The 26,484-nt window shown below is 45.6% G+C and overlaps 2 protein-coding genes across 6 annotated transcripts in view; one reads left to right on the forward strand and one right to left on the reverse strand.

Annotated features, from left to right (window-relative positions):
- Nucleotides 1-888: 888 nt before the first annotated feature.
- CASP8 (caspase 8) lies at nt 889-26,071 on the forward strand. 5 transcript variants are annotated; one of them, XM_084892535.1, is made up of 9 exons: nt 1,011-1,464; nt 3,064-3,139; nt 9,821-10,157; nt 13,405-13,510; nt 14,336-14,477; nt 15,408-15,547; nt 17,832-17,973; nt 22,406-22,904; nt 24,342-26,071. In XM_084892535.1, exons 3-9 carry the CDS (start codon nt 9,853-9,855, stop codon nt 24,475-24,477), a joined length of 1,470 nt encoding a protein of 489 aa, XP_084748661.1. In that variant the 5' UTR covers nt 1,011-1,464; nt 3,064-3,139; nt 9,821-9,852; the 3' UTR covers nt 24,478-26,071. The 5 variants fall into 5 exon arrangements, with proteins under 5 accessions (XP_084748663.1, XP_084748661.1, XP_084748662.1 ...); XM_084892536.1 differs by having other exon boundaries at nt 1,011-1,172; nt 3,064-3,144; XM_084892534.1 differs by having other exon boundaries at nt 1,011-1,172.
- Nucleotides 14,484-26,484, reverse strand: part of FLACC1 (flagellum associated containing coiled-coil domains 1) — a 52,850-nt gene continuing 40,849 nt past the window's right edge. The window contains exon 16 of the mRNA XM_084892538.1: nt 14,484-15,401. The gene's annotated coding sequence lies outside the window, so the exon portion shown is untranslated. The remainder of the gene's footprint in view (nt 15,402-26,484) is intronic.

Here is a 26,484-nt window from a genome sequence, read left to right on the forward strand (position 1 = left end):
AAAAAAAAAAAAAAAAAAAAGAATAGCACCCACTTCTGAGGTGCAATGAGCCAGTTTAGGTGACTGTGTCCGGCGCACACACAATGTTTGGCAAATGTTAGCTGGTACCATTCGACCGGCTCCTTTTTCTTGGGTGACAGAGAACCCCAAGACCTTCTGATCTTTGGGCATAGGCCACTCTGTCTTAGCGTTCAAGTTCATTGCTTTTCCAGCCCATTGCGTAGTTCAAATCCTAAGTGTAGAGGGAAGGAGAGCTAGCATGTTATTGTGGAATAATCCCGTGTTTGGTCCAACAGGACTGAGTTGGAGTCTGTTATCAGTGTGAGTCTCAGTTTCCTCTTCCATAACACGGGAGAACAAGACCCTGCATTTCTGTAGAGACAACGTGTGTAAAGGATGCAGCAGCATCTAGGTAAGTACTGCATGATTGCCAGCGTTTGGTTATAAAATGCACACTGTGAAAACAAAAAGGCACGAAACCCCTAAGGAAATTCAAACAGGAAACAGAGAGAGGAGTGGACGAGGATGAAGAAAAGCTGGGGAGGGCCTGGGGCTCAGGGTCGGGGCACAGATCTCCATCCATATTACCACCAGGCTCGACACTAAACTGGCACCGGTGACTCATCACCTGGGGGCGTGGCCAGGGGCGCCACAGGGTTGTTATCTCAGGGCTGGACCAGCCCAACACCTGCGTTTTGTGCAGTTGAGCAACTGCCCGGGAGGGGCCATCCCTCTCCCCAGACCGCCTTCAGCGGCATGTACATTGGCATCACTTTCTGTCTTTAAAAAACGACAGAGGTTATTACCTCTCAGCAAATTTTATTCTCTAGTTCTTTCTGTTGAGATAGTTTCTTTCTAAATCGCCAGATTCTGCCCTTCTGCCGCAGGAAGTGTTTGCATAGTTCTCTGGTGAGTTTTTAAAAGTCTTCATAGTTTATTGGTGAATTGGGAAATGTGCTGAAGAGAGGAAGTTGAGACGAAAGTGAAAGAAAAGTTTCTGGAGGCAGCTCCACCCCGCCCTTTCCTTCCTGCTTCCATTGTGGGTTTGTTTTTTGTTTTACCCCTCTGGTTGTGTGGACAAGCCTTAGGAAGTGGAGCATGTGGCCTTAGGAGATCAGGGGGCCTGGCTCCGGGACCTGGTGACTATGATGTAGCTGGGACAGGTGGAGCAGGTGAGTGCCCGGGGCAGCCTGGCTTCTGGACACCACGTTGCTGGGACTTGCTGAGTGAGGACGCCTCTGGGTCCCGCCAGGATCTCCACGAGCCTTTCTCTCTGGGCTACACCCTCTGGCCTTGCTCCTTCTTAGCTCTGGAAATCTCCATCCCTCTGCTGCGCTTCTCAGCTGTCTCCTCAAAACCTCGGCGCCTCGAGCATGGACCGTGTCTCTCCTGCTGGACCAGCTGGGAGATCCCACAAGACGTTATGTTTTGTTTCCTCTCCATTTGTCCTGGGGCAGAGACTAAGTGAGTCCTGCTGTCACATCCCGATGCCCCTGTCTTTGGTCTGGAAACCCCACTGTCCCCCCCTCCCCCTGCCCCGGTCTAGGTTCTTTCTTGATCCCAGCTTCCTACCCTCGGAGGTTCCCAAAAGACAGTTCTTGAAATCTTTTGATCCATATCCCTGTCCTTGCTTTGTCCCGTGGCAGGTGCCGGGAACACGGGGCATGAAAGATGCAGCCTCTGCCCTGTGAAGCGCAAAGCCTAGGGCAGGAGCAGGTCACAGAACAGAGGGACAGGGCTGGCTGGTGATCAGGAGGAGTGAGGGTCGGGACTCCCCCTGGGCCAGGATTTAGCTCCGAAACAGAGCTGCATTCTGTGGCTGTTTTCACTCAGACTTTAGGAGCAGAATCGGGGGTGTGAAGGTCACGGGTCTAACCATGCACCTTTACCGAGGCCGCCTCGAGGGACGAGATGTGTCCAGACACCTCACTTAATCCTCTGAGCAGTGAGACGGGCCTACGTCATCTGGAAGCTTATACTCCACTGTGGGGGGAAAAAAAGAAGTTGCAAGAAAAGAGGTGGTGGTTGTTTTTTTTGTTTGTTTCTACTTTTAACATCAGAGAACATCTCAACTGACAGACAGCAGGAAGGCGGGGCTCACATGTGTTTTGTTCACCTTTACGTCTCCCAGGCTCCAACCACGATGAGGGCCCCAGGGAAGGTTGGCTGGGTTGATTCCAGGGTTTTCTAAGCCTCCGAGGGTGGGATCTGGTGGCCGAGGGGCCCCTGGAGGTGACCCTTGTGTGTGAGTGTCGATGGGAAAACCACGAGACTTAGCTGTGGGAGTTGGCACACTCTCTGTGAGCTGTGGTGAGGGTCCCCACAGTTTGCAGATCTCAACGCCTCTCAGAAGTGCTCAGTCAATATTTATTAAATGAAAACATCAAAGTTATATTTTTATTTTTTTAAATATATTTTTATTGATTTCAGAGAGGGAGTGGGAGAGAGAGAGAAACAATGATGAGAGAGAATCATTGATTGGCTGCCTTCTGAACACTGAGGCTCAAGCCCACAACCTGGGCCTATGCCCTGACTGGGATTGAACCCTGATCTTTTAGGCAAAACATAAAATTTATGATAAGCTTAGACTATTGGTAAATTCTGGAAGTATGAAATGAAAGCAATCTTACTCATCATTTAGTCCAACTTTCTTTCTTTCTTTTAATATATTTTATTGATTTTTGACAGAGAGGAAGAGCGAGGGATAGAGAGTTAGTAACATTGATGAGAGAGAATCATTGATCAGCTGCCTCTTGCACATCCCCCACTGGGGATGTGCCCACAACCAAGGTACATGCCCTTGACCAGAATCGAACCTGGGACCTTTCAGTCCGCAGGCCAACGCTCTATCCACTGAGTCAAACCAGTTTCGGCTAGTCCCACTTTCTAATTTTGGAATATGATAATGAGACTTCCCTCCCCCCAAACACCCATACTTATATAGCTAAAGGTAATAATTTCTTGGTTCTATGTAAGCCTTATGAAATTGTGGGAGGAGCCAGAGTAAAAACCGGAAGTCAGTCTGTTCATGCTTCATTGGACTCTTACTCTTGCCTTGGCTAGACCAGCGGAGAGCAAGCAGCGGTGTGGGTCCAGGCCTGAGAAGCAGCAGCCGGGCGGGCCCCAGGATTTGCCTTTGGTAAGGTCAGTTGGGCCCCTGGGGAGGAAGGCCTTTGCTTCTAGGGCTTTCTAGGCTGCTGGGGATGGGATCTGGTGGCTGTGGGCTCCTGGAAATGGGCCTTGTGTTTGAGCCTAGTGCCCGTGGCCCCACAGATTGCATATCTCAAGGCCTCCTTAGCTAAGGTTGATGCATTTCTATTTTTTTTTTTTTTTGAAATGCTCTAAGTACTGTGATCCTTATGCAGGTGAAACTTGTCAAAGAATAGAAAGCGAAAGTTAAATCTCGAAGAACTTTGGCAGGTTCTGGGGGAGTCCCCACTTTGAGGTGGCCATCCCGGCCGGGAGGGAATGGCCACACTGTCAACTACGGGCTGGGCCTGAGAGCCATTTTCAAGTCCTGTTGAGCTGGAAATGAGATACAGGCTTTTGTCTCACACGATGACTGCAAGTTTTGGATGTCTTGTCCCCTGCTATCCACATTCCTAAAGGATCTGGGATGCTGCTAGAATATTGCTAGAAGGATTGTTTGTGAGTAGATGAGGTTTATTTGTAGTTAAATCGTGGCCATAAGGCAGTGGTGGATTTGAGGTCTAAATTTAGGCTCCCGCATGTACTAGCTTGGTTTGTAAGGTTTGTACAGTTCCCTGCATTAGGGAAGTTAATAAGAATTCTTGTTTTATGCTTTGGGTAATTTTTTGGTCTTTTAAAAATTTTTAAATAGTTTTAATATTTAAAAAATATAATTATACTAGAGGCCTGATGCATGAACTTGTGCATAGGTGGGGTCCCTCGGCCTGGCCGGTGATCGAGGTCCATCAGGCGGGCTGGCCGGCCGGGAAAAGGACCGAGGGAGATTGGCTGCTGTTCTGCCGAGGCTCGGCCAGCAGGAAGGGCCCAGGGCAGTTGGCTGGCTGGCCCTGATCCCGTTTGGGTGGGGGGAACAATGGGGGTGAGGCTGGCTGGGAAAGGGGTGGCGGGCATTTGGGGGAGTTTGATCGGGCCCACATGGGGTCATTTGGAAGGTGCCGTGCTTGTCATAGCGACCAGTGGAGCTCCTGAGGGGACAGTTTGCATATTGGATGTTTTCCTTCACTGGCTTCCAACTGCAATTAGAAAAAAGTAAAAATCTTTTCATCGTCTATCATTGCAACCTTCAAGTGAGACGCTCAGATCTAGCCTCATTCATCTCTTACTGGCTCTTTTCTAAACTGATTTCTCACAATAGAAAAAATGAGGATAATAATAGCAATTTTGTCAGAGACTAGCAGTAAAAATGAGACAAGAAAACATGTTTTTTATATTTATATGGATTATATGTCATAAATATATATCTCAAAAAACCTTTATTTACCGTAATATGCTTTCAGGCATAAATATCTTATAAAAATATTAAACGTACTCCTCTATGTAATGCGAACTATGTATGTGAATTCATTGTTGAACAGATACTTTATAACCGAAAGCCAAGCAAACCTCCTGGAGGGGTTCCCCTCCCCACCCCGCTCCTCTGCCTTGGAGTGTTACTTCTACTATTTTAGGATCAGAAAAATGCAACGAGGAATTTTTTTTTGTTTTTTAATTAATCTGCCCGGCGGGTGTTGTTCCGTGGTTGAGTGTTGACCTGTGAACCAGGAAGTCATGGTTCAATTCTGGGCAGGGCGCATGTCCGGGTTGTAGGCTCGATCTCCAGTGTGGGGAGTGCAGAGGCAGCCAATCCATGATTCTCTCTCATCCCTGACGTTTCTATCTCCCTCTCCCTTCCTTTCTGAAATCAATAAAAATATATTTTAAAAAATATCAATCTCACCATGTTTCTAGCTCGTGAGTTTGCCCAGTAAGCGGAGGACCCAGTGCCAGCGGCAGCCTGTGGTTAATGGTGGGAAATCTCACACAGGCGATCGCTTTCCAGGCACTATGACTAGAAAACTAAGTGACCTAAACAACAAACAGACAAACAAACAAACAGACTGATTGTCAGTCATACCGGTGTGTGCTGGGAGCCCTGAGCCAGGAAAGAAACCTCACCAGCATTTTACCAAGTGGCCATTTTGATTCGATGCAAAAATCACTTAGAGAACATTGTCATGTTACTGCAGAGATAGTAAGATAGAGAGCGACATGAGCTGACTCCCGAGGACAGGAGCCCAGCCCCAGTCATGCTCTAAGTAAACTCATGTTCTAACTTCAGGGACCCTGGCACCCGCGTTTACCGGACAGTCTCCTGAGCTGGAAACTTTGTTCGATTAATATTTTTAAAACATATAAAATTAAAAACATAATTTTTTTTATTTATTCAGAGAGGAAGGGAAAGGGAGAGAAAGAAAAGCATCAATTATGAGACAGATCATTGGCCTTGAATTGTAATGTACATCCAGGGTGGGCAAAGTAGGTTTACAGTTGTGAGTACATGAAACAGAGAGCTTATTCTTTTTTTTTTTTTAAAGATATATTTTATTGATTTTTTTACAGAGAGGAAGAGAGAGGGATAGAGAGTTAGAAACATCGATGAGAGAGAAACATCGACCAGCTGCCTCCTGCACACCCCCTTCTGGGGATGTGCCCGCCACCAAGGTACATGCCTTTGACTGGAATCGAACCTGGGACCCTTCAGTCTGCAGGCTGACGCTCTATCCACTGAGCTAAACCGGTTTCAGCAAAGAGTTTATTCTTGAATTGTTAGTTGTTAATTATTGTATTATAATTAATAATAATAATTTTCTTTTTTCCTCTAATTTTTCTTCTCCTTTCCCCATTTTAGTTTTTCTTTTCTTTCTCTCCCCATTTTTTATTTTTTAAACATAGTTCTTTATTATTGAAAATATTGCATATATCACCCCTTCCCTCCCCCCCACCCATTGACTCTCTTCAGCCTGCCCCACCCCCTGCCCCAGTCCTCACTGCCCCATTATCTATGTCCATGTAGGAGTCCTATTTATTTATTTATTTATTTATTTATTTATTTTATTATTATTTTTTTAATATATATTTTATTGATTTTTCACAGAGAGGAAGAGAGAGGGATAGAGAGTTAGAAACATCGATGAGAGAGAACCATCGATCAGCTGCCTCTTGCACACCCCCCACTGGGGATGTGCCTGCAACCAAGGTACATGCCCTTGCTCGGAATCGAACCCGGGACCTTTCAGTCCTCAGGCCGACGACGCTCTATCCACTGAGCCAAACCGGTCCCGGCAGGAGTCCTATTTAAAAAAAAATTAGTCCCTTTTATATTACATATTACTGCCCCATTTTTCCCAGTGCAAGATTTATTTATGTTTTGAAAATTTGTGGATTTCCCCCTCCCAGAATATTTGTTTTTATTTAAATACATTTTATCAACCTTTCTTTGATGGCTTTTGGGTTTTCTGTCATACTTAGAGAGGTTCTTCCCTACTGTAAGATTATTTTTAAAAATTCTCCTGTCTTATCTTAGTATTTTAATTTTAAGGATTTAATCTTTGATCCATCTGCAGTTTATTTTGATGTAAGGAGTTCAGTTAGGATTCAGCTGTCCCAGAAGTCTACCCATTTGTTCGAACACCATGTGTTTAAAAAGCCACCTAAATGTGAAGAGCCTTTTTTTTGGTGATGTGTTTGATTGGGCCATTTTTCATTGTTAACTTCTAATTAACATGTTAATTTCTAATTTCATTGTTAACGTCTAATAGCCAGAGAACATAGGCTATATTATTTCTGCTTTTTGGAAATCTATTAGAATTTTCCTTGTGGACAGGGTTTTTTCAAGTTTCAAAAGGACTTAATTTATTTTTAATTTTTAAAAACTTTTTTGGGTTTTTTTTTTCTTTTTTTTTTATTAAGGTATTATATGTATACATTTCTAATCTTGGCCCCTTCCCCTTTAAAAAATATTTTTTATTGATTTTTTTTACAGAGAGGAGAGGAGAGGAATAGAGAGTTAGAAACATTTATGAGAAACATCCATCACCCTACTGGGGATGTGCCTACAACCAAGGTACATGCCCTTGACCAGAATTGAACCTGGGACCCTTCAGTCCTCAGGCCGATGTTCTATCCACTAAGTCAACCGGTTAGGGCTGTGGTCAGGGTTTGTGATTATTCTGTCCGTGTTTGAATAGATGTGTATTTGCCACTGAGAGGAAATGCCTGTTAGATAGAGGTTCTTGCATGCGGTTCTTCTGTAGTCTTCCTATATTCAGCCCACCAGTTTTTTCAGACACAGAAGATGTGTGGGAGTTTCCGGCTATTTTGAAGAAAGTAAGTTCTTTATAAATGTTTGGTCCTTCTAGTCCCCCCCCCCCCCCCCGCACCCACCTTTTCCTTGTAAAAACATGCATGTAATTGTGTCACTCCTCCGTGATCTTATCTCCATGGGGTTCTCTCTCCTCAGATTCCCCAAAACCTCACTGCCTGCCCCTCCTCCACCCACTTTATTCCTCTCTCTTAAACACAAGACACACCCAGGCTGGTGTTTTAAGTTCCATTTAATTCACGCAGAGGGTACCTGCGTATTTTCTCCTTAACACGTGACAGGAAAAGGCACATTGCTTTTCCTCACTCCTTCGGCCCACACAGTCACTTTCCCCTCCGTCTCCAGGAGGAACAACTTGATTAGTACGGTACGTCTCCCTCCAGACCTCACTTTTACATATGTGTCTGTAGTCACTGAAAATCTAATTGTATTGCTTTGAGTATTTTAAAAAAGTAGGTGTGCGATTATTTTTTTTTTCTCACTGTCATCATAGCAACGTATTTTGAATCTCTATCCCTTTGTAGTTTGGGGGATGGAATGCACTTTTTAACCTCTGCGTGACGTGGTGTGGCATGACCACGCCTTAGCTCGCTTAGTGTCCCTTTATTGGAGGACGTGTGAGATGCTCCTGGGTCCTTGAGGTTACCCGTTACGCTGTGATGAGACGCCAGGAGCATACCCTGGTGAGCACCCAGGTGTATTCCTATGGAGTGTGATTTAGGGAATGAGCTTGCCGCTAACCACCTCTGCCTGCCAGCCTGATCACCCCTTAACCACTCTCCTGCAAGCCTGGTTGCCCCAATTGCCCTTCCCTGCTGGCCAGGTCATCCCTAACAGCCCTCCCCTGCTGGCCTGATCGCCCACAACTGACCTCTGCTGGCCATCTTGTGGCGACCATCTTGTGTCTACATGGGAGTGGCCATCTTTGACCACATGGGGGCCACTTTGACCACATTTTGTGTGTTGGAGTGATGGTCAATTTGCATATTACATCTTTATTATATAGGTTGTTAAGTGTGTGTGTGTGGGGGGGGGGGAGGGGATGTGTATACACCTGAATATGCAGCCTGATCCTAATTTTTGTATAAATGTGTGTGTGTGTGGGTGTGTGTGTGTGTTGTATGTAATGATAACTGGGACCATATTATAACTCATTTTAAAATTTCACCAAAAAAACCCACTGGTTTTATAATCAAAGTGCAGATAGGAAGGTGATTTTTAAAAGGCTCACAGTCTTTTCAGTCAGTTTAAAAAAAAAAAAAAAAGTAAAGCTTACTGTAAGGGCCACCAACGGAGGAATGCATGAAGCCAAAGTGCTTCTGGATTATAAATTTATTAATTCATCTGGATACCAGATGGGCTGTGCCCCCAGATGGAGCCAGCACCCAAAGATGGGAGCCAAAGGTTTTTTTTTGTTTTGTTTTGTTTTTAATATATTTTATTGATTTTTTACAGAGAGGAAGAGAGAGGGATAGATAGTTAGAAACATCAATGAGAGAGAATCATCCATCAGCTGCCTCTTGCACACCCCCTACTGGGGATGCCCACAACCAAGGTACATGCCCTTGACCGGAATCGAACCCGGGACTTTTCAGTCCACAGGCCGACGCTCTATCCACTGAGCCAAACCAGTTTGGCAGCCAAAGGTTTTTAAGGGACTGGGGTGGGCAGAGAATTCTCTGTGCAGGTCTGGATCCTGGGAAGGACTGCAGGGAAGAGGTTACGGTCTTTAGCGAGTGGAATGTCTGTTGTGAAAGTGGCCTAAAGGTCAGTTTCCAGGGGAGGGGGGGAATGATTCAATTATTTGATCAGACCTAACACTTACCTTCATGTGCAAATCAAAAGTATTTCTATTTTAATATCATATGTACAGAATATATGGATCCTGGTTCACCTTTGCTTAATACCTCTGAGTGTAATCAGGATTTGCATTTTCACCCAAGAATGTTAGTAAAACGCAGGGAGCTTAAAGAGCCAGGAACCATCTGCTTTGCTTTAGGAAGGAAAGGAGTCCAAACAGGTCAAGGTTACTTGAGGTCAAGGAACGTGCTGAAGGCACAGAGTCTGTGGGATCGAGTGGATGACGGAGGCAGATGGAAAGTTCAGGTTTCCTAGTCCAAGGTTCTCACGCAGCAGCTCTCCAGGCACCTCTGAAGGCAAGGGAGAGTCTGAGTGAGACTTCAACAAAGCCTTCTTCTGCTTTGCAGATAGTTGGAGAACCACTGCTTCCAAGTATTTATAGTTCCTACTGCACCCTGATCACAACTCTTCTGACCATTGGCTAGTTTATAGATCGACCATCTCAAACAGTAAGCTACTTGAGAGCAGGAGCTTGTTTGTCTTTTTTTTTCTTCCCTGTATCTACAGCAAAATGTCTGACGTGTATGGCAAATGCCATAGCATTTGACGAGGGAACCAACCAGTTATTGGTACTTTTCTTTCTCATCGTAATGTTGTGTTTTGACCTAGGCTATAGCTACATTTGACTAACACGGGCAAGCATGAGTTTCAGCAGCTGTCTGTATGAAATTGGGGAAGCGCTGAACAGTTATGAGGTGGCCGCACTCAAGTTCCTGAGCCTGGACTACATCCCACCAAGGAAGCAGGAGCCCATCAAGGACGCCTTGATGCTCTTCGAGAAACTCCAGGAGAAGAGAATGCTGGAGGAAAGCAACTTGTCCTTCCTGAGGGAGCTGCTATTCCGAATCGACAGGCTGGATCTGCTGGAAAAGGGCCTGAAGACCAGCAAGGAGGAGATGCGGAAGGAGCTTCAGATCCCGGGCCGGGCTCAGATCTCTGCGTACAGGTGGGGACCATTTCGCAGCCTCAGCACGGGAAGTGTGTGTGTGTGTGTGGGGGGCAGCGGATACATCTCTGTGGGAGAGTTAATTGCAGGTTGTTAATGTAGAATGACTTTGGAGGCTGTGGGAAGATGGCTTCTTATTTCCAGATGAAGAAATGTGGAGACCTGATGTAGAATTCAGGAAGGAAAAAAAAAAAAAAAAAGCTCAAACCATAAAATAAAATTGTAAGGTGAAACATTACCTGCAAGTATGCTGCCATTAAAATAGACCTTTTCTAAATGTTCTAACTCTCTTTCTGTGTCTGTTGTGTTGGTATTTCTGTTTTCTTGATGCCCACATTATGTGCTTTGTCTATTTATATATATAAAAGCCCAAGCCACCAGTTGACCAGTCACTACGATGATGTGCACTGACCACCCGGGGGCAGAAACTCAATGCAGGAGCTGCCCCCAGGTGGTCTGTGTGCTCCCACGATGGGCAAGCTTAATGCACAGTTGGGTCGGGATGAGTGGGAGTGGCATGGTGCCAGGCCAGGGTTTGGGCTCCCCCCCAGCCACCTGCCATGGCCCTATCCCTGCAGGCCATGCCAAGGAACCCCACTAGAGTATTCATGCACTGGGCCTCTAGTTTTAGATATCGAGTCACTATTTTTTACCCAAAATCCTCTTCCCACTCACTTGTGGATGACTGGAAATTCTCAATGGAGAATTTCTCACACTTGCATTATAGAATCCTCCAATGAGGCATTCCAGGGGCCAGGCCAGAGCCCTCAGAGACTGCTTAGCCGGCGTGAGGCCTGCTGCTGCTCAGAGAATGACACTGACGTGGGTGTCAATCCTGCCAAAGGCCTTGCAGCTCAGCCCGTCCCCACCCGTGGGAGACTCGGGTAATTTAGGGTGATAAGTCACTTCCTGTTACATCTTTGTGATTCTCAAAACCTAAAAAATAGAAACACATTACCTCTCTCTCTCTCTCTCTCTCTCTCTCTCTCTCTCTCTCTCTTTTTAAAAAAAAATATATTTTATTGATTTTTTTACAGAGAGGGATAGAGAGTTAGAAACATCGATGAGAGAGAAACATTGATCAGCTGCCTCTTGCACAGCCCCTACTGGGGATATGCCCGCAACCAAGATACATGGCCTTGACCGGAATCAAACCTGGGACCTTTCAGGCCACAGGCCAATGCTCTATCCTCTGAGCCAAACCGGTTTTGGCCCTACTTCTCTTTTTAAAAAATCCTCTGTTCTCGGTAGCCTTCGTCTTGTAGAATCATCAATCTAACCCCTCTCTCCATTCTTCCTTTTGTGTCTGTTGTCTGAATCTCCCTCTTCCTGTAAGGACCCAGTCATTGAATTAGGACCCACTCGAATCCAATATGACCTCATTTTAACGAGATCACAACAGAGAGACCTTTTTAAAATAAGGTCACATTGATGTGTTCTGGGTGAACATGCGTTGGGAAGGAGGACACTATTCAATACTGGGAACTCTGGTTTTAATAGGATTGAGAAGTTCCTTTAAGGAATCTTTAAACTAGGCACCAATTAGTCCTAAAAAGCAACATTCCCCAAACTAGGACCTAGAAGGTCTCAGCTTGTGCCCACCGTCTTGGTCTTCTGGAGGCTGCTAGACTGAGATAACCGGCCATTGCCAGACATGGCCTGTCCTTCTTATAGGGTCAGGGGTCCCTGCCAGGGGCAGGATCTGTCTGTTAAAATATTCAACATGCTATTATAGTTTGGGGTGGAGCCAGCACAAGTACAAGCTACTGCTTCTTCATTGTTTATCATTAGCCAGTAAATAAAAAACACATGTGTGATCGCTTTCCATTTATAAGAAAACACTAGACATTTAAAATGTCAAAGTAGAACTGCTACCTAAAAATAAATGTCTTATAAACTATCCAGGTTTATTTGTAGACAGTGATGGTACAAGAAAGCTAGTAGGTTTCAATATGAGGAAAGTGAAAGGGAAAAATACCTGGTAGTAAAGTTAAAAGGGACAGTGGCTATAGATTGGACCCAATCTTGGCCCAAGCGAGAAAGCTTTAGCAAAATACTCCTAGGCTAGAGGTTCCATGAGAAGGATGAAGCAGATGATAATACTACTTTTATTTTCAGGACTTTAATTTTCTAATTTAACTTTGAGGTTAACGTGTTTTTGCATTAAAGTTGTTTCCTTTACAACATAATAATGAAAGTTGGATGAATTATAAAACATTCCTCTTCTCATTGAACAAGCATATCCCCAAATCCTACCATAGGTTAGGAAATAATAGTGCCATGTGTCGAGCACTTAGTGCGTTGCCAACAACTGGTTTGAGGACGGCAGGTAAACTTATTCATGTAACCCCCAACATGGTCCAACGAGTAGACCCAGAAGCACCTGCGGTCCACAATGAAGACAACGTGTGTAACGTGTCTGAAGTCACACAGCTCGTAAGCGGTGGGACCCAACATCCTAAGTCTGGGTTCCAACATCCTTAGTCTGTGTCCCCTGCATTTAAACACTCTCCCTCACATCCCTCCGAGCTTATGGGAGCAAACCGGGCCTGGGCCCTTCTCTCAGGGGATTTAGAGAGCTTGATAAACAGAGGATTTATTTGTTCATCTTTGGGCAACACAAAGGCGCAGAGGGTGAATGCACTCAGGCTGTGCTTGAGCTGTTAGTGGATGAGTGGTTGTCTAAAGAGAGACAAGGGAGCAGGGGTGTGGTGGGGGGCTAGGCACAAAAAGGTGAGGGGCAGGGCAGCTGGGTGTGCTCGGAGAAGAGACAGTGGGAGGTGGTGAGGAGTGGCCAAGATGAGGGGTTAGGTTGGGCTCAACTCACAGAGTTTCTGAGTGTCTGGCCTTCCTGCTGAAGGCGATGGCTGGGAACACTGACACGTTCTAATTAGAAAGCGATGATCGGATTTGCATTTTGAAAAACGTCATTTCCAAAATCAAAGCTTTCTTGTTGCAACGAGATCTCGATGTTATAGTGAAGACGCCAGGAAACCACAATTTGTGGAACTGACATGAACTGAAGGACAGTTGGTTCAATTCTGTTAAGGCTGGATGGTGGGGCATGAGGCAGTGGTCTTCTGTGTCAATACGCCAGCCCCTCCCCAAGCACTCAGCTCCCACCCCTGCCAGGAGCTGGCTTTCTGTGGAAGGGAGGCCATCGGAAGCCAGCCTGCTGGGGCGCCTTGTATCATCGGAGGAATTATTTAAAAAAGCGTTTCTCAAGAGTCTCCTTTTCCCACCGCAGGGTCATGCTTTTCCAGATTTCAGAAGATGTAACTGCACAGGAATTGAAGGACTTTAAGTTTTTTTTGAACCAGGAGCTCTCTAGATACAAACTGGCGGAAAGCATGGTAAGACCTGGTGTCATGCCAGGATTCAGTCTCGGGGAAGAGCCGGCCGGTGGGGATCGCTGAGGCTGAAGGGGGGCTACTCTGGGAAAAGCAGCCAGATTCTCACTTTTTAGCCTGGGCTGAAGAAGAAGATGTGACCCCTTTGTATGCTCCGAAGTGCTCCTCACAGTAATGACCAGGAGCAAGGCAGTGTCAGGAGAAGAGAAGAGGGTTGTGGGCTCAGCCCAGTGTGGGACTCTGCAGAGCCACGAGAGACAGGTGTCTGTGTCTGATGTGGTTTTGTGTGTCTGATGTGTGTGCATGTGTGTTTATATATGTGTGGGGTGTTTCTGGATGTGTGCATATCTGTGCTCATGTGGTGTGCTGCAGGGTTTTTGTGTGTGTGTGTGTATGTGTCTGGTGTGGTATATGCGTGTGTGGTGTGGTGTGGTGTGGTGTGTGTGTGTGTGTGTGTGTGTGTGTGTGAACACCGGAGGAAATGTTGGGTGTGAGGCAGTTCCCAGGCTGTCACCATGGGGGCCATGGCTGTCCCAGCGTGCACCTCTGGCTGTTTCACACGAAGGCGTCACAGGTGGTTTTAGCGCAGGGCCCGGGTCCTGGGGAGGGATATTGTGACTCCTCTGTCTTCTCTACTTCTGGGCAGAAAACACGGAAGTGCCTTCCTAGCAGTATATTGGTTTGGAAAGACCAGGCTGTCCTCTCAGGAGAGTCTGCTTGGGAAGCGAGGGCAGTCCCTTGGGTTGGAGAAGGGGCATGTAAAAACAAATCTAATCTAAAAGTCAATGGCCCAATTCCATCTTCCAACTTTATGTCTCCTCCCTCTAGAGCTTGCTTGATATTTTCATGGAGATGGAGAAGAGACTCATCCTTGGGGAAAGAAATTTGGACACCCTAAAAAGAATCTGTGGACAAATCAACCTGAGCCTGCTGGATAAAATCAGTGCTTATGAAGAAGAATTAAGTAAAGGTAGAAATAACCTCACAGTTGTGAACCAGCAAAATGTATTAAAAAATATATTTTTATTGATTTTTTTACAGAGTGGAAGGAAGAAGGATAGAGAGAAACTTTGATGAGAGAGAAACATCAATTAGCTGCCTCCTGCACACTCTCTACTGGGGATATGCCCACAACCAAGGCACATGCCCTTGACTGGAATTGAACCTGGGACCCTTCAGTCCGCAGTCCGATGCTCTATCCACTGAGCCAAACCGGTTTCGGCTGATTAAATTGGTTTTTTCTTAATAGATATTTTTTATTGATTTCAATGAGAAAGGGAAAGGGAAAGAGAGAATCTTTGATCAGCTGCCTCTTACATCCCCCCCCCCCTGCCCTCCCCTCCACACACTGGGGATCCAGCCCGAAACCTGTGCATGTACCCTGACCAAGAATCGAACTGTGACCTCTTGGTTCACAGATTGATGCTCAGTCATTGAGCCACGCCCGCTGGGCAGGGAGTTGTGTTTTTTTTTTTTTTTTTTTTAATCTTAACCTCTTAACAGAAGTCCAGGTGAATTTTGAAGTGGTGGTACCTAGAGATGTTTTCAAGACTTATTTAACTAATTTACTCTTAGGTATTTTCATTGCTTCCTCTCTACAACCCCCTACCATCCATGTCCACATCTTAATGGACCTGCCGCCAAGTACCGGGAAGAGGGCTCGGTGGCTACTTCTTGTCACCTCTGCTCTACCCACTAAAAGATGTGTCTAGAGACACAAACTATGCGGCCTCAGGCCAGCCAGCCTGAAACAGACGCTGAGTTATTCAGTGGTAAGAATGGGACTTATTCTGTGGATTGTAAGGATATGAATTTTCCTGTTAGAAGGGACTTATGTTATCCCAGGTGTTGCATGTTTCTTGACTGAGGTGCCTTCTCTGCCATGTGTCGTTCCCTGCAGAGGGAGGGCCAATTTCAGACTATCCTCGAGAGCAGGAGAGTGAGCCCCAGGAACAAAACTGTGAGTCGCCGCGGGAGCAGAACTGTGCGCCCCGGGAGCAGGACAGTGAGTCCCGGGAGCAGGACTGTGAGCCACCGCAGGTATGAGGAAACCTCCCACCACTTCTCCTCTTTGCATTACAGGTCCTCCTTAGACTATTCCTTAGCTTTTGTAGCTTCCCGATAAACTAGTAAGGAGAAGAAACGTGGTGACTATTTTGAGGACTAGAGAAAACATTCACAGAAGGACAAGCTTCAAGTGTGACCTTTTAACGCAAAGAAAACGTTATCTCGGGTTAAAGGTTTATTTTAAAACCAAAGACAAAGACCCTGAAACAGTTGGAGCAGAGGGGTGAGAAGGCCCCAGCCCGGCTCTTTCAGCAGCCGCAGCAGCCCAAAGGCAGAGCCCAGCAGGACTGGGGAGAGCAAAGCCGTTTCCTTTAACTTGACATCTCAAAACGGTTTCTCCTTGGTGATCGGGTGCAAGTGCCAAACGCCCGTGATCTAGCCATCTCTGTGTTCTCACCCCAGAGAGCCGGCCCAGGAATGGCCTTTCTAGACATAAGCACTCTTGCGTGTGTAACCCTCAGCGACCCACTGAACCCATTCTGACTCATAGCCCACTCACGCCTCTCTGTGGCGGGGAGCAGAGGAAACCCTGGACTCCAGGAGCCCAGCGGGAGACTTAAAATTAAGCCTAGAGGACAAGTTACCAGTGGGCTCCTGAACAAGTTACCGGACCCCTCTCAGTCTGAAAATCAAGGATTATTTGTCAGGGAGCACACAGCAGAGTAAAGCACTCTATAGGCATTGCCCCAAGAGCAGCTAAGGATCCTGGGTGCAAGAGAGATTGGATAACTTGCTCAAGGTTTTAAGGTTATTAAGTGCTAGAGGCCTAGTGCACAAAATTCATGCACTGGTGTGTGTGTGGGGGGTCCTCAGCCTGGCCTGCACTCTCTTGCAGTCTGGGACCCCTCGCTCCTTACCTCCTGCCGGCTCACTCCTTACCGCTGCCATGGAGGTGGGAGAGGCTCCCGCCACCACCGCTGTGCTTGCCAGCCATGAGCCTGGCTTCTGAGTGAGCAGCATGGCCCCTTGTGGAAGTGCACTGACCATGAGGGGACAGCTCCTGCATTGAGTGTCTGCCCCTTGGTGGTCAGTGCACATCACAGTGACTGGTCATTCCAGTTGTTTCACTGTCAAGGTGCTTACACGTTTATTATACAGATGGAACTACCTGAGAGTCAGTGTGCCCACCTGAGGGGTCCTGGATTGTAAGAGGGTGCAGGCCAGGCTGAGGGACCCACCAATGCATGTCAGGGCCAGGGAGGGACGCGGGATGTTGGCCAGCCAGAGAGGGACCATGGGAGGGATCCAGGGCATGTCCGGCTTATCTTGCTCAGTCCTGATCAGCCGGACCCCAGCAGCAAGCTAACCTAACCGGTTGGAGTGACTGCCCCCTGATGCTCAGTGCACATCATAGTGAGCATTTGAGTGGCCTTAGCATATCATTAGCATATTACGCCTTGATTGGCTGAACCGACATCCAGACGACTGGACACTTAGCATATTAGGTTTATATTATATAGGATACAGCCAAGAATCCCTCACACCTCCAAACCAACCTCCCCACCCCAGCTGGGAACCCCTTTCTCTACTGGAAAGGAGCTGCATGGATTTCCCAATAAATGTTGGATATCTTTGCACTGAAACAGCTCTGGAAAAATAAGGCCAACCCAGGGTTACCACTGACTGGTAATGTCAGGTTCTAGAGTCTGGAAACTGTGACCTGCAATAGCCAAGATCTGCCTGCCCAGTGCATCTCTCACCCCCTGTCCCTGTGGTCCTGAGAACCAGATTAATCCATCAGCTTTAACAGTCTGGGAACTCACTGTTATATGTGAAGGGCAGTCCCTCAGCTGTTTGCCCAAAAACAGGGATGAGTTGATCAGACAGCTGTGGAAATCAGAGTCATGGAAGGGCAGCCCAGAGACAGCCCTGAGATGTTCATTCATTGAACAACTCCTGCTTGAGCTCTCACAAATGATTGAGTCCTGGTTCCTGACTAAGATGTCATCTGCCTTGAGCAGAGATGAGGACAAATAATATACTATGATGACAATACGAATGTAAGTGTAAGGTGCTCAGGAGGCCCAAGTACTGGGACATTAACTAGACACACTGCAGGTGGGGCAAGAGTCTGGGATCCTGTGTGAGGAGAAAGGAGCCATCTTGTTAGGCAAACAATGTCAGCTTGGGTGGGAGTCACTGAACGTGCCCACTCTGGCTCAGGGGCCAGCCGAACCTTGGACCAGGGAGTTGCTTGTCAATATCTCAAGTGTTTGACCCTCACTGTCAGCTCCTGGGTTGTGTTTTTGTTTTTCAGACAGCGGACAAAGTTTACCGAATGAAAAGCAAACCTCGAGGATACTGTGTGATCTTTAATAATTATGATTTTAGCAAAGCACGGGAGAACGTGCCCAAACTTCACAAAATAAAGGATAGGGATGGAACAGACTTTGATGAAGGTACAGTAGAATCCAAAAGATATATAAAATACTTCTTTTTTAAAAAATATATATATATATTTTATTGATTTTTTACAGAGAGGAAGGGAGAGGGATAGAAAGCCAGAGACATTGATGAGAGAGGAACATCGATCAGCTGCCTCCTGCACACTCCCTACTGGGTATGTGCCCACAGCCAAGATACATGTCCTTGACCGGAATCGAACCCGGGACCCTTGAGTCCGCAGGCCGACGTTCTAGCCATTGAGCCAAACTGGTTTTGGCAACAAAGATATATAAAATATTTCTAACTAGAGGCTCTGTGCACAAAATTTGTGCACTCGGGATGGGGGGGGGGAATCCCCTCAGCCTGGCCTACGCCTCTCACAGTCCGGGACCCCTTTCTCCTTACCACCCGCCTGTTCACTGCTCCTTACTGCTGCCAAAGAGGTGGGAGAGACTCCTGTCACCACCACTGCTCTCGCCAGCCATGAGTCTGGCTTCTGGCTGAGCAGAGGGAGCACACAGCTCCTGCATTGAGTATCTGCCTCCCAGTGGTCAGCGCGCTTCATACCTACCAGCCATCCAGCCAGTCAGTAGGTTGGACAGTCACTTAGCCTTTTATATTCGTGCATGGGAGAGTGAGTCCCTCAGCCCAGCCTGCACCCTCTCCAATCTGGGACCCCTCGAGGGATGTCCGACTGATCCTACTGGGATTGGGCCTAAATGGTCAGTCAGCGATCCCTCTAGGACTGCTGGCTCCCAACTTCTTGCCTGCCTGTCTTCATGACTGCCCCTAACCACTTCTACCTGCCAGCCTGATCACCCTCTAGCCACTCCCCTGCCAGCCTGATTGATGCCTAACTGCTCCCCTGCCAGCCTGATTGCCCCTAACTGCCTTCCTTTGCAGGCCTGGTCACCCTTATCTGCACTCCCATGAAGGCCTGGTCCCCAAGCAACTGCCCTCCCCTACAGGCCTGGTTCCCCCCCAAACTGCCCTTCCTGCAGGCAGGGTCACCCCCAACTTTCCTCCTCTGCAGGCCTGGTCCCTTCCAACTGACCTCCCCTGCTGGCCTGGTCCCTCTCAACTGCCCTCCTCTGCTGGCCATCTTGTGGCAGCCATATTGTGTGTTGGAGTGACTGTCAATTTGCATATTATTCTTTTATTAGACAGGATAGAGGCCTGGTGGATGGGTGGTGGCTGGCTGTTAAGCCCTGAAGTGTCCCAGATCAGGGTGAGGGTTCCCTTGGGGTGGCCTGGGTGAGGGGCCTGCGGTGGTTTGCAGGATGGCCACACACCTCCGATGACCCAAGCAGAGACCCTGGTATCTAGGATTTATTTTCTTCTGTAATTGAAACTTTGTAGCCTTGAGTGGAGGCCAGGGCCAGCCCTGGCCTCCACTCAAGGCTACAAAGTTTCCTCCATTGTCAGGGAAAACCAAGCCTTCTGCTTGCTCTGTGGCCGCAGCCATTTTTGTTGGTATTTATTTATCTTCTATAATTGAAACTTTGTAGCCTTGAGTGGAGGCCAGGGCCAGCCAGGGTGTGTGGGAAGGTTGGCTTCCTCCATTGCCGGTGAAACCCAAGCCTTCTGCTTGCTCTGTGGCTGCAGCCATCTTGGTTAGGTTAATTTGCATACTCACTCCTGATTGGCTGGTGGGTGTGGCTTGTGGGCATAGCAAAGGTATGGTCAATTTGCATGTTTCTCTTTTATTAGTGTAGATAGATGATGCTGTATTGAATACTAGACATATATATGCTAGGCATGTATTTCAGGTGCTCTCATCACACATACACATACTCACCGTAACTATGTGTGGAGATATGTTATTAGCTTGTCTATTGTAATCATCTCACTGTGTATATCATCATATTGTACACCTTGAATATATACAATGTTTTATTAAAAAAGAAATCAGACAGGGAGCCTAGTCAGTGTTGAAAGACTGGCTAGATCTATGAACACATTTGAGGGAAAAAGTAGTGTTAAGCACATAGAAAACAAAGCAATAAAAATTAGTGCAATTACTAATTCCAGGAAAGACAAAAGTTTCATAAGAAAGGAAGCACAGGACTTTTCAAGATGGCAGCAGAGTAGGTGGATCTTGCTCTCACCTCCTCCCAGATCCCAATTGGGAAGACAACTAAATTGGGGAGTGATCCTCCTGAATTACCAACTAAAGACAATCTACAGAGGAGACTTATAACCCAGGGCTGGCAGGAAGTGGGGGGATATGAAGAGGTGGCTGAGGTTAAAGGGGATAGGATCAGCTTCAAGAGGCTCCCCCTGTGGGGCGTAAAGCCTAAATCCCAGGTGTGGCTCCCCAGACCAGAGCGCCAGAGCTGGGAACAGGTGCCCACATAGCATCAGGCTGTGAGAAATGGCAGGGTTTCTGTCTGCCAAGGAGAGGCAGAGCCCTTTAGAGACAGAGGCACCCTAAGGATCATTGTGCAAAATTCTGTTGGCAGCCAGGCACTCCCTCAGGCTCTGGCGGAGGGAGACCAGTGCGAACAGTCGGCTGAGGAGAGTCTTGGGTGTGGTTTGGAAACATGGGAACCACTGCCAGGATGCCTGTCCCGAGTCATCCTCTGATACCGCAGCAGCCTTCTTTCTTGGGTCGAGCAATCAGCCTGGGGAAAAGCTGTTACCTCATCCTCAGGAATCCCTTTCACCGGACCCTGTGGATCTTAAGCCCTGCTGAGGAGTCAGCAGCATTGGCTGGGGCCAAGAAGTCTGGGAACGCTCAGGGGGTGTCAGTGACTGGCTTTGGGGTGGAATCATTCCCCCCCCTTTCCCAGGAACCAGACTGGCTCTTCCCTTTCACAGGAGACCTGATAGCAACACCCTCCTGGCTTCCCAGACTCAATCTCTGGGCTACAGAAGCCCCGCCTCCCCACCCTTCACTCCTCCCCCCCCCCCCCCCCCCCCCACACACACACACACAATTACTAGGGGCTCTGCCCTGCTGAGGTCAGGGAAAAACCAGGACAGACACAGGCCTGTACTGTAGCTCTGCGATGGGGATCACACCCACCGTCTTTCCTGAAGTCTGAATGGCACCTCCCTCACAGGAGATCCAATATCACACCTCCCCATTCTGCCAGAGGTTCTTTCAGTGACAGCTGAACAGCGAGCTGGCAGGTGGAGGCAGATCCTAGGTGCCTGGAGAGGCTCGTGGACCCCCCTCTGAGCCCTGTACTGGTAAAAGCTGGCCTTGCCGCGCCCACAGAGGCAGCCCACAAACTGTGGCTCAAACAGGTTGCCAAGGGCCAGGAATAGGATTGAATTGATATTTACACCAGAACATTTCAACCCAAAGCAGCAGAATATATTCTTCTCAAAGATAGAGCATGTTGGGACACAAAATAAACTGATGAACAAAACAGAACCAGAGGATGGATACACGGAACAGACTGACATGTCAGAGGGGAGGTGGGAGGGAGAATTGGATGAGGTGAAGAGATTAGTCAAAGAATATATACGCATAGCCCCTAGAGACAGACAACAGTGTGGTGAAAGCCAGGTGGGGGAAATGGGGGAAATTTATAATTGTGTCAACAATTAAAAAAAAGAAGGGAAGCATAATTAAGTATTTGTTTAAATAGTACTAGTAATAAAAACATTACTATTGATTCTACTAAAAATTGTAAACAATTGTGTAAGAGCACCATATCAGTAATGCAATACAGAAGTCTAAAATTTATCAATCAATAAATAGCAATGTACCAAAATTTATTACAAAATGGAGGCTGATAATAACAAACAAACAAAAAGGAGTTAGAATTTGAAAGTGGTTGCCTTCATGGAACCTGACTAGGTAAGAGGGAGGGCTAGAGAGGATAGTTTGTTTTTTTTTGTAATAAATAGGTCTTTTAGTTTTGCTTGACTTTTTAAATATTCATATATTTTATTTTTACAGTTTTGAGAGCATTCAGAATAAAGTATGGATAGTTTGTTAAAAGTCCTTTTGGTTTTGGTTTTCTGATTAGTGTAAATAATACAATTATTTTTTAGATTGGATTGGTAAGTAAGCCTAAGTAACAGCTTACTCATCTTGTAGACCAGTGTTTCCCAAACTTCTCTCATGATGAGAATCACCTGGTGGAGTTGTTAAAATACAGATTCCTGAATCCCAACTAAGAAGTGCTAAACTAGAATTTTTGGGAACATATAGGTAAAATTGTATACTAAGTGCTCTGTCTTAGAGCACTAGTTAAGTATACAAAAGTGTACAATTTATACTTAACTTAGTGCTCTGGGCCAACAATAGTATTCTACTTTTGTTTGTTGCCTCAGGACTGAGAAATTTTTTCCAGCTATTAGAATCTAGCCACTAATATAGAGGATCTTGTTCTTAAGTTCTGGTTCAAATTCTTATCAATGCTCTCTTTAGCTCTGGCTTTGGTCTGGGTACTGTTGGTGTAATATGACTTTTTGTATTTCACTTTTCAGAGGCTTTGCACAACATCTTTAGTGAGCTTCATTTTGAGGTAGTGCGTTACAAAGACACCACAGCAAAGCAAATCTGTGAGATCCTGAAAAGCTACCAAAGCAAGGACCACAAAGACAAAGACTGCTTCATCTGCTGCATCCTTTCCCATGGAGACAAGGGCATCGTCTATGGCTGCGATGGGCAGGAAGCCCCCATCTATGAGCTGACCTCTTACTTCACTGGTTTGAAGTGCCCTTCCCTTGCAGGCAAACCGAAAATCTTTTTTATCCAGGCTTGTCAAGGGGATAACTTTCAGAAAGGCATAACTGTTGAGACCGACTCAGAAGAGAATGATGCTTATTTAGAAATGGACTCATATCAAAAGAGAAATATCCCAAATGAGGCTGACTTTCTGCTGGGGATGGCCACTGTGAACAACTGTGTTTCCTACCGAAGCACCGAAAAGGGGTCCTGGTATATCCAGTCACTGTGCCAGAGTCTGAGAGAAAGATGTCCTAGGTAATGCCTGTCTACTCAACCCTTCATTCACCTATACATGTCCAGCTGCGGGCCTCATAGCTGTACTGTCCTTGTCAGTTGCAAAGTGGGAGAGAGGACAAGTCTTAACATCTCTAGTCACAGATAGAAAAAAACGGAGACACTTACTGAGGACTTCCCCTTTTTTAGCACCTCAAAGGACAGGCAGGGTGTCAGATGGCTGGGAAGGATGGTGAAGTCATAAAGTCTAGCTCTGTATTGGGGCAGAATCATGACCATGCCACCTTCACTAGAAAACATCTAAGAAGTCTTCCAAAAAGACAATGACCCATTTCAATGTGTACTATCCTCCAGCTAATCAAAAGTTCCATAATAGCTAACCGGCCTCAAACCTTCTTGGTGTATTGTGAGAGAGAAATGTGGAAGAGCAGAAACCCTTTATTGTTGTTCTCATCTGGCCTGACTTAAACCCACAAAATGTAGGAAAACCGCCTTTCCTCATTTAAATATCCCACAATTCTTTTAGTTATATGAAGTTTTGCATGTCACAGTTCACCCAAATGCACACACAATGGACAGATGGATAGCAAGGAATCTTCTGCTGGGTTCCTTCTAGTTCAGTATTATTATGTTTAAAGTGTATAAAGAATGAGAATTTTCTATGGTGGATAAAGGAGTGAACCATAACATCAACACTATGTTTGCATTTTGCGATTCAGACCATGAATCCTGCAAGGTTCGGGTGGGGTTAGAGGCGGGCTATTTGCAGAGGTGCATGAACAGGTTGCCCAATTAAACTGGATAGCAAGGCTGGAGAGAAGGGTGGCGTGGCTGCTGGAGACACTGGGTTTTCACTTCCCATAGGTTTGATTCATCATGGATGAGTCCACAGAAGCAATGTCAATTTGGGGCAGAGAATTTTAGGGATTGAGGAGATGATGGGGGCAAGTAACATAGAACCTGGAATAGAGTGAGGTACAAACAGATTGGGAGGGGAAGAAACCAAATCTCATGTTAACACTGAGGTTTCTGATGATCTACAGAGATCCTGAGATAAGTTATTAAGCTCTGAAACATCCTTTACCTGAAAGGTCTTGGTTTAGCAACTTATTATTTCATCTGTTTGATGTTTCTTTTTAAATATTCTTTTTTTAATTAATTTCAGAGAGGAAGGGAGAGGGAGAGAGAGGTAGAAGAATCAATGATAAGAGAGAACCAAAGATTGGCTGCTTCTTGCACGCCCACTACTGGGGATGGAGCCCTCAGCCCAGGCATGTGCTCTGACCGGGAATCAAACTGTGACCTCCTGGTTTATAAGTCAATGCTCAACCACTGAGCCACGCCAGCTGGGCTCGCCTGATGTTTTGAGAGAAATAGCTAGCATAAGCACAGCAGATGAATGGGTTTACCAGTGCTTTCCCCTCACAGATGGTCACAGTGCTGTGTTCTGTTTTACAGGGGTGATGACATTCTCACCATCCTCACTGAGGTAAACTTTGAAGTGAGCAGTAAGGACGACAAGAGGAATATGGGGAAGCAGATGCCACAACCCACTTTCACTCTGAGAAAAAAACTTTACTTCCCCCTTGATTGATCTATAACACTATGCTTAATTTTTTTATTATTATGCTTTTACTTTATTCTATCATTTATTTTCATAACACTATGCTTAATTTAATTGTTAATAAGATGCTGCTCCCCCTCCCCCATTTATTTTATGTTGTTAATCCTCACCTGAGGATATTTTCCCCTTTTCGATGGGTTGCTTCCTGTAAGCCCCAAGGTACGTGCCCTTGACCAAATTGAACCTGGGACCACCCCTCAGTTTTTGAAGGCAGAGAGGGGAAAGAATGGGAGTCAATACTATTTAATTTTTAGGCAAATTGAAGCCTAAATTTCTGGCTTTGCAACAATAGCCATAAGCATGATTTTAATTGTATTTTTAATTTGATAAAAGAGTTTTTAAAACTATAGTAGATACAAAGGATAGTAAGTTTAAAAGAAATGCAACATTGCAATGGTTCAAAAACAGTAGCAGAATGTACTCCACACATCTCTGATCTGCTTTCAACTCCAAATCATTTAATTCCCTTCAAATCAGCGGTTATCACCTAGTAGTCCATGGACCCCTGATGGTCCGTGAGGTCCAAAAGGTTGGCTCCGTGGATGGACCGAAGAGTGGATGGACTGAGACTGAAGAGTCTCAGGTTTGATTCTGGTCAGGGGGTGTGCAGGAAGCAGCTGATCAATGATTCTCTCTCATCATTAATGTTTTTTTCTCTCTCTTTCTCTCCCCTTCCTCTCTGAAACCAATAAAAATGTTTTTTAAAAAAAGAATGTTTTTGTTTTGTACTTTCTTTCTAAGCCATCCTCCACACTACAATTATATGTAAGGAAAAATTTTCCTTTTTATTCACCCAGGTTCTTTGACTTTTCTACTAATTAAAATGATGTAAGCTAAATTAACAGTAGAAAAATAAAATTAACTCTCATACATGCTCATAGAAATACGAGACAAAAAAAAAAAAAAAAGACCAAATCAGGCAGATTTTATATCTTTCAGACAAAATAACAATAAATTTGAGAAGAATTTACAAAACAAAGAAGTTTGGGTTCAATTAGTAAAGAAATAACAAGTTTTGTTGACACTGCCTTGTTGGCCATGAATTCCCTGTCTGATAATATTGGTGCCTTCTACCCTCTTCATATGGGGCGGGGATTGGGGGTGCGGAAGGAGTGCCTTTCACATGGGAGATTCATTTCTGACTTTCAGGGGGATAAAACGTGGCCAGAGAGTCCATCTCCTACTGGCTGTGTCTCAAGTAACTTTCATTCAAAGTAATATGCCCTGAATTGCACTGCTGGTTTCTTTAAAATACAAATTTGAAAATATTATTTCTTGCACTAAAAGCTTTAAAAAACTCAGAATGGTTTTACAAATCTGTTACAATCTGTTCCCAAATTCCCTTTTCAGCCTTTTCTCTTATTGCTCTTGGAGTATATGCATTCTTCTATACATGCTTGATTTGCTATTTTGATAGCATTGCTGTGCTTTAGTCATGCTTTTAAAATTATAATCTCATTTGAAATACTCAGGAATTATCTTGTTTTTAAAAGCTAATTAGGTGTGTGTGTGTGTTTAAATTAGTTTTTCAAATGTACTTCTAATAAAATATAACTTAACCTTACTGTTCTCAGGAGATTGCTTTGCTTGTTTTGTTTTTTTGCCAATGGCATCTCACAGGTGGAAAACATTTGAATCACAGATACATTTTACTTGAGCCTCCCAATGTTGGCTCACACAGTTGTATTTTTAAAAAATGTGTTGCTCAGCCCTAGCTGGTTTGGCTCAGTCGATAGAAGGACTGAAGGTTCGATGTTGGTCAAGGGTACAAGCCTTTGCAGGCTTGATCCCCAATAAGAGGCATGCAGGAGGCAGCCAATCAATGATTCTCTCTCATCATTGATGTTTCTATTTCCCTCTCCCTTCCTCTCTGAAATCAATATATTTTTTTTAAAAAATGTGTTGTTCATATTTAAAAATTGGGAGATGTGATATAAAAATGAGAATACCTTCTCTAGAAAAATCAGAATATTTGAT

This window comes from Pipistrellus hanaki, assembly GCF_964339955.1.
Source record: "Pipistrellus hanaki genome assembly, chromosome: 8".
NCBI classification, from domain to species: Eukaryota; Metazoa; Chordata; class Mammalia; order Chiroptera; family Vespertilionidae; genus Pipistrellus; species Pipistrellus hanaki.

Coding starts and splice junctions, on each gene's coding strand:
- CASP8 (XM_084892537.1), top strand. CDS start 9,853: ATGAGTTTCAGCAGCTGTCTGTATGAAATTGGGGAAGCGCTGAACAGT. Junction 10,158..13,404: donor GCTCAGATCTCTGCGTACAG/GTGGGGACCATT, acceptor TTCCCACCGCAG/GGTCATGCTTTTCCAGATTT. Junction 17,974..22,405: donor TGGAACAGACTTTGATGAAG/GTACAGTAGAAT, acceptor TTCACTTTTCAG/AGGCTTTGCACAACATCTTT.